This window comes from Oryzias melastigma, linkage group LG22 (assembly GCF_002922805.2).
Source record: "Oryzias melastigma strain HK-1 linkage group LG22, ASM292280v2, whole genome shotgun sequence".
Classification (NCBI taxonomy): domain Eukaryota; kingdom Metazoa; phylum Chordata; class Actinopteri; order Beloniformes; family Adrianichthyidae; genus Oryzias; species Oryzias melastigma.
In genome coordinates this window covers 17,087,972-17,103,203 of record NC_050533.1, presented here as the reverse complement: position 1 = coordinate 17,103,203, position 15,232 = coordinate 17,087,972, and the positions used below count along the sequence as shown (strand labels likewise).

The following is a 15,232-nucleotide window of genomic DNA, read 5'->3' as shown; positions in this document are numbered from 1 at the left end:
CCATATTGAATGGGTCTTTGTTGATAGTTTATTGAAAGTTTTGCTTCCTCCTAATCTAAAGTGTAGGCTATTTCTTGCCACAAAGAACAAAAAGGTACATTGTGTGAACAATTAACTTTAAAATAATACATTAAGTCACAAAAAATGCCCTATTAATGTCCCATAAAGGCTTAAATATATTATTAATGGTAATAATATCTTATAACTAGATTAACAAGGAATCTTATTATAAACCGTCATTAAATATTTTATATCATAAAATGATGAATTTTGCTCACGCTCAGTTATTATTGAGTATTCTGATGTTCTAGAGAGAAGTTGTTCTTTATAAGTGCTAACTTTGGAAAAACAAATCTAATCCACGTCTTTTCTGTTGACATTTTAGTATTATATATTATATTTTTTATTAACTGGTAGCTTTATTTAAAACAAAATCAGGTTGTGGTATTGCAACAGGTCCCACTGGTTAGATCTTAAAGAAATGTCTCAAGCCGGTGTCAGCGGTTTGTTTGACATGTGTTGTGGATGGCAACAAGGATTTTCTCATGTCACGTCTGTCAAGTAGCACAGAGGTGCCAATGAAGGTAGTTAGCTCATCAGCGGGGTGACAAACATGCTCTGAATGTTCTTTTGTATTTGCCCAGGCACATCTGCCAAATAGCACGACTGTGTTTAACTCTTTGAATGCTAAGTGACCTCACCGGTGGGTTTCTTGAGCAGCCTTATCTCTGGAGACTGTAGGAAGGTGTGAGCAAATGATGGCCGATGATCTTTATCAGACTCGAACAGACTTCCTGAGCAGTAGTGTGAGCAGACGCGTTGCAGACGCCAAACCCCTATTAAGGCATCCCCTATCCTACTTTGCGCCTGCTGTATGAAGCAGTGGAGGTCTGTATTTGGATAGGCATCGCAGTCATCATCAATCTTATTTTAGCAACCCGTATGCTGTACAGGGTGTTTGCATACGCTCCAAGGAGAACATGTGACAAAATGATCCAATCTTATTCTTTAAAGCTATGGTAAGATGTTTCCCTTTAGGCACATTTTCAAAAGTTTCTTAAAGATCTATGGCTCTATTGATATTTGAAAGAAAAAAATGTTCATGTTTGGGAGGCTAAAAATAAACGTGGACTGGTACTACATCATGCTTTTGGAAGAAAGTTTCTTTATTCCCTGATTCTGACTGCAAAATCTTAGAGTTCTGTCAAGTATTTGACACTTTTAAAAGGGATTTGTTGATTTTTATCTGCAGCACAGTATCTGTCTGCATTTGCATGCATATCCAGCAGCCTTTCTTACAGGGCAAGCCCAGGAGACAGAGTGTTTCCCAGCATCCTGGTAACCCTCAGCCAGACTTGTTTGCCTCTCATTCAAACTAAAAAATGTGCATTGCAAATCTCTAAGCTTACAACGACCAGCGGGACATTTTCCCTTCTATGTAAATAGGGATCACATGATAACTGACGTCCTTATGTAAAATGTTTAGCTCTCTCATTCCTGTTAAGTGAGCTCAAATCACTGCTCGTTCTAAAGATTGAAACTCAAGAGGACAGGAGCAAAGTTTATACAGCTATCAAAGTGATGCTAATGTATTTCTGCTTAGATAACCACAGGACATGAGAGGAATGCAGCAGCTGCTTTTATAGTTTCAGACTAAACCTATGTCTTTCAGAGAGAGCCTCAACAGGTCACGCGTATCCTCTGTTGCTTTTAATGGTTTTAAAATCCAGTTTGTATTTAATCAGTGAGGGGTTCACCGGCAGTCCGAGCTCCCTAACCCTACCACCCGCTCCCACTGTAATGGAGTTAAATGTCAGCACGATTATAGAGTGGTCTGTAATTTTATGACCCGACACCCACTTTTTTAGGTTTATCCGGGCATTTGGACATAATTTGGTCAGAACATGTCCAGACAAGTTCTCACAGTTTAAAGTTTCAGGCCTTTCAAGGAAATGTAATCTTTAAATCGAAAAGATACTCTTGACCTTTTTATCATTCACTTTTTTTATTATTGCAATAATACACTGTTAAGATAGCCTGAAGTTGATTGTGAAATCTTTAATTCAGAAACAAAAAAAGTTTTAACAGACCTGTCCGTTTCCTCACCTGGATCATGTGCTGAGGACTAGTTACAGCTAACATTAGCATGGCTTCATTTAGATCTGAAAAACAAAATTGGAAATCACCTGGAATGCCGTAAGGAGGGCTGTTGCCATGATAATTCTATGGGGATTTTACATGTAAGGTACTCCGTCTGTTGGAAAGTCATTAACCTCGTGCTGGGTTGTGTCAGACGTTTGTTTACGACTGAAAATACTGGTATGAAGTTCTCAGGCAGTTCCAACTGTCGTGAAGTCATTCAGACTGTGTACCCTTTGGGAAGAACTGCCGTGTTGTACCTGTACTTCCTAGTGCTTTATTTGGTTACTTCCTTGTTTTCATCCAACAGTTAAAGCATCTTGCATGCAGTTTTTTTCTTTTTGTTTGTTTTTTTTTTTTTGTCAATCCTCTTCAGCAAGTCACCTGAAAGATTTGGTAACACTTCAGATGGAATTCTGCAAAACACTCAATGTAATGTTGACAAAGATGGTTAATACATTTGTTCAGCTTGTAAGCAGATTATTACTATGGCCTTTGTAGACCAAAGTCTCACTTTATATGTTAATAAATCTTACTATGTATGTGAATAAACCTTTTTTTGGCTTATTGTACTAATAAATGTCTTACTAGCACCCTATAAACACATTAATAATGTTTGTTAATGTGTTAATAAAGCTTGTTAAGGAATATTACTATAAAGTGTTACCTTTTTTGTTTGTTTCCTGGATATTAAGCCATGAATTGCTAAAATTGTGCTGAAAATATGATTTTAAAAGAGGCTGCTGACTTCCTGACTTTCTGTGATTCTCTCTTTGTGTGCTTTTATGCAAACACTTGGGAAACCTGCTCATCTGCTCTATTGTCCAACAGCATAAAACATTTATGGGAAAATGAAAATGTCACAAGTTCAACAAAGGTTCCTGTAAGTTCACCACCAAAGCACTGAGAACAGATTTATCCGTGTTTGTCAAGAATCCGTCTTCGGTTTTGAGGAGGTGAACACTATGTCGCAAAAATCAAAGACAGCCGGTCCAGAGAGGCGTTTCAGCACAGAGTGCATTGTTTGTATGCGTCATAGGCTCCCTTCTTCATGCTCTGTATGTGACACACTGTCAGTCACTGTTATCTCCGCAGGAGTGTGAGTCAGCGTCCCTCATCCCTCACAATAAGCAGGGGAGAATAATCTGCCCACAGCGTGTAGGCTGACGAGTGATTTATTTTATTACATAATTAATTTAACAGCTCTTTTTGTACTAAATGAATTAGTTCCCTTTTTTGACATTTGGGAAATGTATGCTTTCGTCATCATCTTTTTGCAATGCTGTGTAGAGTCATATGGATGTGGTTTGTGACTTTTCCTATCATTCAGTCTTTCTTGTTAAAGTAACAATATCGCAACTGAAACATCCCATATCAAAACTGAAAAATCAAAATCCAGCGCTATAAAACAAAGTTCTTGTTTTGAGTTTTAAAATGAATGCTACAAAAAAACACATTTAACAGGAAAGAATATGGGTTTTTCTAAACAAATAACAGTCGGTAGAACCATTTTAGCCTATTAATATGTAATTTGACAAACACATTTTTGAAAGCCAGTTTGAATTTAGAGAGTTCAGTTTCGATCAGATGGTTTCAAAGATGTTTCTCAGGACTGTCTATGGACACGTTAGTCACTGTGATCTATAAAGAGATTGTTAATCTGTGGATGTTTCTGTTTTAGTTACACATTGTCCTAGAAAAACTACTGATGCCTTAAAAACATTTTGTTTCTTCTTCTCCTGACCACCATGAACACCAGTCATGTTATCTAATTATGGCGTCCAACCCAATTGTTGCACTCCAGTAATGGGGAGAAAGGTTAACAAAGTGTGAGATCATGTGACCCCTGGTTTGTTTAGGCAGATCTGAAACTCCATAAAAAAATAAAAGATAAATAAATAAAACATTAGTTCCTGCAATCTTCATTGTCATGAGTTGAATTGATGGATTGTCATGGTTATTAAATCTAAAAACATTTTTTTAAAAATAAGTTTTTCAAAAACTTGTTAGTGTTTTTTAATGTAAGATTAGGTTTCATTTGCACCAGGATTTGTTAGCCAGTGTAACGGCTCACCTGAACTATTGCGGTGGTGTGAAGCAATCAAGCAAACCTTGATCCTTCTGAGAGCTCAGGTCTCAGCTTACTTGAGTCTGAACTAAAGTGTAGAATTAAAGGGAGTAAATGACTTCACCGCAGTGGGTGAAAAAGAAGCACACAGTGCAAAACTAGAAAAATTAGGACTTGTGAAAAACTGAATATCTGACAGGGTAAACCTCATAGGGTGAGGAAGAATTATATTTGATAACGTTAAGATTAGAGGGACTAATCCGTTTTTTTTCTTGCTTTTAGCTGTCTTGATCAAAAAATACTGAACCCAAGTGAGCTACGTTTGGAACAGTATGATTAGTTTAGGCAGAGTAGTCCGCTTTAGCTATTTGGTTTCATTTTGAGTGCACCGTGTGCGAAAGCAAACCAAATAGGGCAAGGTGTGAAAATTGTTAGTAGTTTCCTCACATTTAAACTATGTCTGGAAGACTACCCTAGAGCCAAAGAGTTAAAAGTGACTGACTAAAAGCCTTTGTCACAACTGTCCTTATGCCTACTTATGGAATGTATCCTAGCAGAAAACCTGTATGAAGTGGCCCGCACAAAATATCAAGTTCATGAGTCCATAGAGCAAAAATGTTCATGCACATTTTTTCTATGGGCATGCTACAGGTGACAAGTCGAGTGAACATTTTTAAAACCCGCAAGGGTAAGTAAAGGTGAATGAGGGGAAGTGCAGGTGGGTAGTGTGGATTTTTTACTTTCTCCTTAAATTCTGCAGAATACGCAAAGGACCCATGAGTGCTGTTTACGTGACAAGTGCGGGTTCGTTGAGCGCAGCCTATAGCTGTTAGAAATTAGCCAATCAGAGTGTAGTTTGTAGGGCTATCCTGTAGGGGATTTATGTACACCTTGTGCATGCATCATTTGCACACAGTCAACAAGGGGCCGGTACTTACACCTTACTAATGAGTAGAGTGTGGCGTAAGGGCACCATGCAACAGCATCACCCACAAGTGCGTGCAACATACATTAGCCTAACAAAACCTCACTATTCTCCATGTACACGCACAGATTTATGGATAGAGTGCTTTAATAATCCCGAAGGAACTTACAAACTTGCGTTCCATTTTCATGACGTCTCTTGAGATGGACATATAAGCCTCTAGGGAGCTACAAGACACACCTGCTCTACCTTGAAGATTCTACCCACGCCTCCTATGACTCTCCCATATGGGTCAACCCCTGTACAGAGGCTAAGGCTTTAGTAACTGAATTGGGGCCATTTACATTTTTACTTATTATTCTTTAATCTGTAAGTCAAAGGTTTGCCTTGATCCTAACAGTTTCATTGCAAATAAAAGACCACGACAGTCCTTTAAAATATTATTTTTTTAAACAGCAGCTTTTTTTCCTCAAAGTATTATGAATCTCAAAATGCATTTTGTTTACTGTCACAATCCCTCCTTTTTTTAAACTAAATCATGCTTATAAGAAGCTGTTTTCAAAATAAAAGAAACAAAACATTATTCTTATCACATACGTTCCCAAGCTCAACCAAATTTTTATTTCCAGCTGTCTCGCATGGTAACTATGTTAAGCTTTATTGCTACAAAGCACTGCAGTGGGTACAGATTTCAATTTGCCTGAGCTTGAAAATAGGAAATCCTTATGAGGGGGCAGCAAGCAAGACAGTTTTCCCATAGAAAGCTAAATGAGTGGTTCTTATTTTCTCTCTCAAACCTTATTCATCTTTATTCTTGGTTCCACAGGCCGCTATTATGGTGTTGGTTAATGGGCCTGTAATCAGCACACAGGGCCACCATGATCAAACACTGTACATGTGATGGGAAACACTGAGAGTACAAGAACACTTTGAAATGTCTTTAAATAAAGTGTATAACACATTTTTTTTCTATCTTCGTCTGTGTTTAATGGTTGTCTTTCATCGTGGCATTTTTTTCTCAAGTGATGCACCAGTAGTATTTTTATTTTTCAAGTCTTTTATGGAGGATCCCATCCACCCTAGTCTTTGTGAGGCCACACATGATGAGAAGTGTTGTTGTTGTTATTATCTCTTGCAACGACGCTGTAGCTATTAAACCTTCTAAACAATTCATCCTTAAATTACAGAAGTGAAACTCCCTATTATAACAGCCTTGTTTAAGACGAGACAAAGAGTCACTTCCCCCAGTTCCCTCGTCAACCGCGAAACCACAACAATACGAGCGCTGGAGAGGTCGGGAAACGCACAATATTATGGTGTCTGGAGGGCAAGAACAAGACAAAGTATAGAAAGGGAGGGCACAACTGAGACATTTTTGAGGTCTTAGCTGCTTTTTTTATTTTAGCGTGTTTATGTTGTGGTAATGATTTTCAGCCTCCAGAGACGGCTGAAATGTGGGAAGTGTTTATGTTTTTCTTAGATAGAATTTAAAGCTTTAACACCTACCTAAATAAACTATTGCGACTGGATGCAAATCCTGCATAAGGAATAGAATTATGTTTATATGCAGTTGGACAACCAGGATCTAGAAGTGGAGCAGGTCACTCCGTATGGTGACACTCCTTCCTGTCATCTTATCTTATTGGGCTTCCTGAAGTTTCTCAAGTTTATTTGGAGAAAGTTAGATAATCTGATGGCAAGACCAAGTATCCAGTTAAATCATCACAGTTTAATTGCCACTAGGAAAAAAAATCCACTTAATGTAGGCATTTTAAAGATAAAAAAAAAATACAATAGTTGTTTTATTTCGTTGTGTAGTCTTACCAGAAAACAGTTTTTGGACTATGAGCATATCCAATCTGAAAACAATACGTGCGAGTGTGGATGTAGCCTCATTGACCCAGGCAGCTGTAGTCTGGTTTGTCCGTGCCTTAAGGCTCAGACAAAACTGTTTCAGAGACACTTGGTGCTTGTTTCTGTGTCCCACTTGTTTTTCCTCCTTCTTATGTTCAGTTTGTGGCCTAGAGCCATCATAGCTTCATAATCTCCCCATGGTCATCAGCCATAACCTGGATCACTTCTGAACCGACATTCCCTTAGACTAACTCACTGAGGTTGGAGCTCAGCTTTATATCAAATGATCTGCTTTTTATACCCAAACTAAGGTGGCAGTAGGTGTCAACGGACAAGTCAGGTTGCCAGTCAATCACATAAACAGGATCACCAAGTGGTGTAATGCTCACCTCTGTAGTCAACTGATCATCAATCAGTCTATCTTTTACGTTACTTCACTGTAAAATAAAAAACAATCAATATTGTCACTAATAGAAGAAATGCGATGACAAAAGGAAAAAGGTAAAAATGTAAAAATTTTTAAGACACATCATACATGTCATACAAGCAAGGGTTATTTGAGCTGATGTGCTTAAACCGCAACAACCCAGTGAACTTTAACCCCTCTTTTCTCATCAGTCATCATCCATCACCCAGCACGAGACAGAGCTTCTTTTGTCTTCCCGTGGAAGAACTGGCATCAGCTGCTTTCTCTCACTTATGAAACCCACTCCACACAAGTAACGGCCACTTTACAGCGGCCCGTCTGAGAGATCACATGACGTGAAACACTCTTTGTTAACTGGAGGTTAGAATAATACGGTCCAAAAAAAGGCTTCTATTCACATGTTTAGAAAAGTACACACTGGCCCACATATTTTGGGGACTGAAAATACTTTTGCAAGAGTTCATCACATGTTTATACTCGGCGACCAAATTTATCTCCAGTGCAGATAGAGTTGTTGAGGAAACAAATGCTAGTATCTTACAACTCTTGTCCTTGAACGGATGTCTTGTTTGAGACACAAAAGGTAACATTCTCTCCTGTTCACAGTGGAGGAATGAATGGATACCAAGAGGAGATGTGGAGCATCGTTGTGCAACTTCAGTTCCCAATGTGTGTACAAGCTTTGTTGTTCTGTGAAGTCATGCATTGGGGGAAAGCTTAGCAGCAGCCGAGAGGAGCTTGTTCTTTGCTTCTAATTACAGCACGCTTGGTTCAGTCAGGAACCATTGTGCCAGCATGCCGCAGGGTTCCCACAATGGAGCTGCTCAGGGCAGAACAATGAGTCAAATTCCTGACCATTCCCCACAGGTTCAGAGGCCAGGCTGACATTTAAAGACAGCGGAGTTACAGTGGCTTTGCTTTTCTACACTCAGGAGCTTTCCCACTGGCCACCTCAGTGGGAATAATGGCCTGTGTGTGCGTGTGTGTGTTTCAGGGTGGATACAACTCCCTATGGGAGCACAGGGAGGGGTTCAAAGATGGGGGAGGGAGCTTGTTTTGGTTGTATAATCAAAGCTCTGTGAACAAAAAGTTGGCTACCAAACTCTGGACGGAAGCCATTCCTTGTTTAAGAAAAAAAATCTTTGAATTTTTAATACAAACTATTAATTTAGCTAGATGTTCTATTCTGTATAAACCACATCAATGAACTCAGTTACTTGTTTGTAACTAAATATCCAAGAATAGCTGAGATTGAGACAGAAATAAATCCTACTTCTACTAGGAGAAAGGCTTTATTGTTTGTACTTCTCAAAACGTGTGCTTACACAGCCCTTAAGTAGGCTGTCGAAGCATGAAAGCCTCCAACTGGGTTCAGTTCTGTAGATGCTGCCCAGATTGCTCAGTTCTAGCTTGTCCAGCTGTCCAGAAATATGCCCGTTCAGCTATATTTATCCAAAGCTTCGCTAAGACACTTGTGTTGCTAACCTGTTGTGCCAATAATCACTGTTTACTGAAACTGAGAAGGTGGGTGGTAAGAAGGACCTCACAGTAAACAGCAAGTGCAAAGCTGAGAGATGCCCTGTGTGAGACAACTGTCTTCTCATCCAAGGGATTTCATTAAAATGTCTTAGGCAAGGGCTGCACGGTGGCGCAGTGGTTAGCGCTCTTGCCTCACAGCGAGAAGGCCCCGGTTCGAATCCCGGCTGGGACCTTTCTGTGTGGAGTTTGCATGTTCTCCCCGTGCATGCGTGGGTTTTCACCGGGGACTCCGGCTTCCTCCCACCATCCAAAAACATGCTTCATAGGTTGATTGGTGACTATAAATTGCCCCTAGGTGTGAATGTGAGAGTGGATGGGTGTGTGATTGAGGCCCTGCGACGGACTGGCGACCTGTCCAGGGTGTACCCTGCCTTCGCCCATCAGTACCCGGGATAGGCTCTGGCACCCCCGTGACCCCATAAGGGAAGAAGCGGTCAGGAAAATGAATGAATGAATGACTGTCTTAGGCAAGCTGTTTTTCTGTCATTTCCTTTGATTATTTTATTTCTGTTTTGTCCATTGACTGTATATGAGAACTGGACCAACTGAGTGTTGTGTCACCCATAGAAATTGACTTCCGGCTCCAACAAGATGAAGCCACCTCATTAGGGCTGGGTATTACCAATAATTTCCACAATTGATTCAATTCACCAGATCCTGGATTGATTCGATTCTGATTTTTTTTTTTTCCAGATTCTTTAAATTCTTTTAAATCAATTCAATTTTGAGTTTATACGGTCTACACATTTAGACACATTTGTTTAGAAATACATTCATAATATCTCGATAGATCGATCTCTGCTTTTATTGATCGATTATTGATCAATTCAGGTCAATTAATCAATTTTTACCAACCCAGCCCAACAATTCAGTCGCCATCTTATTGTAATATACACTCCGCCACGTTGGAGCCAGAGAACTTTGATAAGCACTGATTGGTTTAAGTTGATAAGACTCAACATTTCAGGAATTAGCTTGTTGGAAGTCCACAACACTACCACCCAAAAGAAGGCTCAGGAGAATCTGTAAATCAAACAGTTCAAACATTCAGTACAAGGCTTCTTGTAACCAGCTGGTACTTCCTGTTTGGAACACCAGAGGGGGGAGGGGGGGCTTACTCAATCCAGTTCTCATATACAATCAATGGTTTTGTCTTGATATTTGGTGGAAACTGAAGTAATATTTAGCAGTTAAACCCTATAATTTTGTGATAATTATATTGTAGAGCAAATGTTGCCGGAAAAGGAAATTCATGAGACAATTAAACTTTAGAATGATTAGTGTTTATGCCTGATGATCTTATCATGAGAAAATCATTATTTTTATGTAATTCTCCATTATAACTATACAACACGCTTTGTGGATTTGTAATCAAGTGAATGCCCTTTCGTTTGTGCCATATTTTTTAACATACAAGCTGACATTTGATTGTTTTAAAAACTAATAACTTAAACTGAAAATACTTGATAAAATTAAACCATAAGTGTTTTTTTAAGCTTAAAATCCCTTCAAATTATTGAATTTTATGTGGGCCATGAAGATCACCGACTGTAGTTGCAGGTGACATTAGAGCCGTTTGGTCGTCCCACACCCACTTGGTCTGGTCTGTGAACATTTGCCAAGTGAGACCATAAAGCCTCTACCAGAGCTCTTCATCCTGTGCAGGCTTTAAAGAAGAAAAAAAGGGAAAAAAAGCCTTCCCTCAGCACCAACCCCCCTGTCACCTCCTCAAGTCAATTCACAATAAAGTGACACACTATCTCGTTTACTGGTTTCTCAGCCCTTAATGAAAATTGATAGTTTCACACGCCAGCATGCCAGCCAGCCAGCCGCAATTGATCGCCACACAATAAATGTTTCAGAAGGACTGTAAGGACATCCCTTTTTTTCTTTTACTCTGAAGGTGTCAGGAATTGAATCCAGAGGGAGGCTGCATTGATCTGAGAAAACAGGGCTTTTTCCTTACAGCTTACTTTTATGAATGGTGCATAGAAAGTTTTCTTGCTCCATTTATAGTTTTAGATTCTTTTTTTTTTATTTTTTTTTACCTTTTTTGTTTTGTTTTAAGCTTCAGACCGAAAACTAGGCAATAACATCTTGCCAAGTGAAACTGAATACGTGAGAGGATGAGCTATTCATTCATTAATTATTACTGAGAAGGTAATACCTCTCAGGATTTTTTCCCAGGCTGTTTTCAGTTGCACATTCTAAGCTAAAATAGCTCCCAACTTCCTTCGTTTTTAACAATAACTTTCCATTGTTGAATTCTTTACCTTTTCAAAGACCTTGGCACCATTCCACAGGAAATGCCTTTTTAACAAAGCAGGAAAGACAAACTTTGCCTTTTCTGGATGAGACTTTTTTTTTCATGTGTGTTTATTTTTTTGCCAGACAGCCGGAGTTGAATCTAAAAAACTTGTCTGAAGCCTGGCCGGAGAATTAGAATGCTGAGGAATGCCAGGAATGCAATGAGCCTAACTGTTCTTGACTTTCCTAAAGGCTAATGGTTAACGAGTCAGGAAGAATTTCCCTGTGATGCAGGGGGAAAATGACTTGAGCTATTGCGTGAAACTCCCTTTCTGAACATTTCAAAAGGGTGTTCCAGGTGAACTTTGATGCTATAATAGAGTTTTAATAGCTTTAAGCTTGTTTTTCTGAAGGAGGCCAGAAAAGGTTTGACAGCTGGAATAAAAAAAGTTTTTTTTACAGTAGTATTTCATCGAATTTATAATTTTTTAAATCAGGGTTACAAGCAATTAGAATTCCCAAAAATTCAGAAAATAATTTTTTTTTGGCAGAATATGGTCTTTAAATGTGTGGTTTTTTTTAATAATTCTACATCCACGTATATTTATAAAACCATCAAACGTAAAAGCTAAAGCCTTTTATACTTCTAGACATCTAATCTAATGTTGAATGCCGCTGTCAATAATCTTGGATGCACACAAATGAGTTTCTTTGTTTTTCCTGTATGCAAACCGTCAGCAACAGGTGCACAGATTGTCGCAGCACAAAGGTCCTCGGCTGACCGCTAAACACGCCCATAAGCCGTCCGTCCCTCATAACCTAAATCTGCACATTAGACACAGCTGCATTGGTCGATTCCTTCTTAAATTAACGTTTTACATCTTTAAAGTGACTTTAAAAAGGTCTCAACAGTAACCAACAGTTTGAAAGAACTGCAGCTGACTGGTCTTTGGGAGATGCAGGGCACCGGGCCATAGAGCTGCAGCTGCTCTCTATCTGTACGCTCTTTGATAGAGAACGCCATGGCGTTTACTTCCACGCCTACACCCAGCTAAACACACACATACAAAGGCCTATTTTTCCCCCTCTCTGTTGCATGCAAAGGGAGGGGATGTTTTGTCAGTTTGTTTATTCTAACGCACAATATATGACTTGCATCCTGCAGTACCTTATTCTGGAACTTTAGCAGTTGCTAGTGTGGCGCTTTTGTTATTGATGCTTCAAAATGTACCAAAGGGACGCCCTTGATACCAGCATGTTTACTGCAAAGCACCCACACCTGCACAGACAGACGTCTTATCCACACGCTGTTACAGCAGCCGTCGCTTTACCTGCTGGACGGACTTGTTCGTCTCGACCGTTACTGTTTATGGTGTGTTTGCTTAGCAAAGAGAAGCATCCCGTTTGATCCTTATCTGTGCTTTGAGCACACACTTCACCTGGTTAATAAACTAGCAGTGTTCAGTTTTGTTTTTGTTTTTTTGGTAACTTCTCATGTTGCACAAAGATGCTGAATGACCATAAAGCCTGTTGTATTCATCATGACTTCTGTTTTCCCCTTTTTTCTTTGTACCTGTCCAGGTTTGGATGACAACCTGCAGCAGTATGTGGGTAACTTCAAGAGGGAGAAGATCAGTGGGGAACAGCTGCTGAAGATATCGCATCAAGACCTGGAGGAGCTTGGTGTAGCGAGGATTGGACACCAAGAGCTTGTCCTGGAAGCAGTTGATCTGCTCTGTGCTTTGGTTAGTAGTTTCATATTTGCTTAAGCTTTTAGTCACATGCAACCAGACATACATGGGTACAGGGACTGCAGGTTTTTGGGTTGTCTGGGCCTGTGGAGGGTCATAGAGGAGGTTGGCCGCAACCTAAAGGGAGTGCAAGGGTGTAGTAAAAGTAAAGTGTAGTGTCTGTGAAGCTACTGTCACACAGATGCCTCGTTTCCAGTGAGCGGCCCTGGCTGGTTTAGAATGGTCCAGGCAATTCCATTGATTGTTGGACCTTCAAGCCGCACGATGACGTGGCTGTTCGTAGTAACGGTGCGACTACTGCAGTTCTTCGGATTTGTGGATTTGGCGTATCTCTGGTCACTAACGCCCGCGAATAAGGGGGGAATGACAGTAGTTCCACTCTAACTAGTTCGTTCCATTTCTCTATGGACCTACAACCAAAGAAGAACCAAAAATTGTACAAACTGGTCCGCCCTAATGGGTCCACTTTATAATGGAAACGCTCAAAATAGCGTACGGTCCGGTATGGACCGCTCAGTGCAAACAAGACATTATCTTTACTACGACCGGTCGCCTGCAGCATGCTTGTAAAAAAGTGTGCGGGAACATGTTTGCTCTACAGGCTCACCAAGTCGTCTAGCATCTGAAACTTTTGTGCGAGCCACTTTTGTTTCCCGTACAAGTTTGCCCACTTTTCACCCACAGACATTCCGTGTCCACCCATAAAGGCAGTTGTGACTAAGGCTTTCATTTTGACCTGTAAATTTGAAAGATTTAATCTTTTGTTAACAGACTTCCTTCAAACTTTGGCTACACAAAACTTTTTTTATAGAGAAGCTGGGTTTAACTTCAGCCTTTTGTCTTTGGAGCAGGACTTCATTGTAGCAGCTTCAGGATGTAAAGGATCAACAGCATGACTGATAATAGATCAGGTCATAGAGGTCCTATTTGGCTGTTTAGACTCATTGGCTTATTTAAGAAAACAAATATCTTTGTCCTTTGTTCTTCTCAACGTGAAGACAACTAATAGTCTGCCTCGCCTCTTAAAAAGCAAAGATGAAAACCGTCTGAAGGAGCTTCAGGTTTTCCAGCAGATGGAATCCATTTGGACTTTTATTACTTCCTGTACCATAAACGTCCCAGATTGTGGTCTCAGCATTTTGATCAGTGTCAGCATTTTTGTCTTTATCTCCTCCTAAAACTCTTTACATTAAACACTTGCGTATGGTGGCTCTAAGTTCGGAGGAGTCTAAAATGAGGCTAAGTCACTCTAAAGCAAGATTAAAAACGAGAGGGAGGGGGCCCAAAAATGTTAATTTGATCAATTTACACTGCCAGCTCTTTGAATGTTAATCATGCATCACATTTCTCTTTGTGTCCTAAATTCCACTCTAAAAAGCTTAAGTCTAAAAAAATATTTATTCACTGTTGCTGTAGATATTTCTGTGCAGTTACTGACAAAATATTCCCCAACCTTTAACGTAATAATGCAGCATTTAGGGAGTTTAAGTTGCCATTTCCGTTTGATTGAAGCACAACGCTTGATGTTTTTCTTGTATTCTAGGGGTTCCCTTTTAAGACAAGGGGGCCCATTTCCTACATTTCCCCAGAGGGGAAGTGAGGCCTCAGCTTCAATTAGAGTTAACTAAGGCGAGGTCATTGGTGCTGACAGAAGCACACAGACCGCCAGCACCAGAACCTTACATGCATCCTCTTTCTTTCTCTTTCTTTTTCTGTTATATGGTTGGTAAAATAACCAAATGGCACCTGTTCTCTCGACTTTACTATTATTTGAAGATGTAAATAGTTGTGTACTTAAAAAAAGTGTTCATTGCAGTAAATGGAACCTCTCCCTACCAAAAAAATGTCAAGAAGTCTAGATGAACTTGTTTCCTTTGGTTTAAAATAGTTAAATTGTGTAATTCTCAATAGATATGTCTCATCCTGAATGACTTCTCTAGAATTGGTGCTAAAAGCTCATTCTCAAACTTTACTGAATCTTAGTCCAATAACGACAAGTCAAGCTGTAATGCTTACAGCATGCTATTTTTTAATTTATTTGAATTATGCTTTAACTGTAAATCTTGATTGGTACAAAGCTAATATCTAAGTCAGTAACAACAAAAGAGACACTTCTAGGACGTTTTCATAAATTTTTCCCATTTGTGGTTATCTTATTTTACTTAAATTGATGTAGTTTGAACTATACCACTGTTGATAGGAAGCCTGATGGCAACAGTTTTAAACTTCTCAGTTCAGTTTACAGCAATAGCCCTTTATTGGTGCAAAGAATTTCTTCTAGA

At 39.5% G+C, this 15,232-nt stretch overlaps 1 protein-coding gene across 2 annotated transcripts in view; it reads left to right on the top strand.

Annotated features, from left to right (window-relative positions):
* LOC112142498 (connector enhancer of kinase suppressor of ras 3) overlaps positions 1-15,232 on the top strand; it is a 49,878-nt gene that overhangs the window by 5,047 nt on the left and 29,599 nt on the right. For both annotated transcript variants that reach the window (XM_024265932.2, XM_024265939.2), the window contains exon 2: positions 12,781-12,944. In XM_024265932.2, coding sequence (XP_024121700.1) covers positions 12,781-12,944 — 164 coding nt within the window. The remainder of the gene's footprint in view (positions 1-12,780; positions 12,945-15,232) is intronic.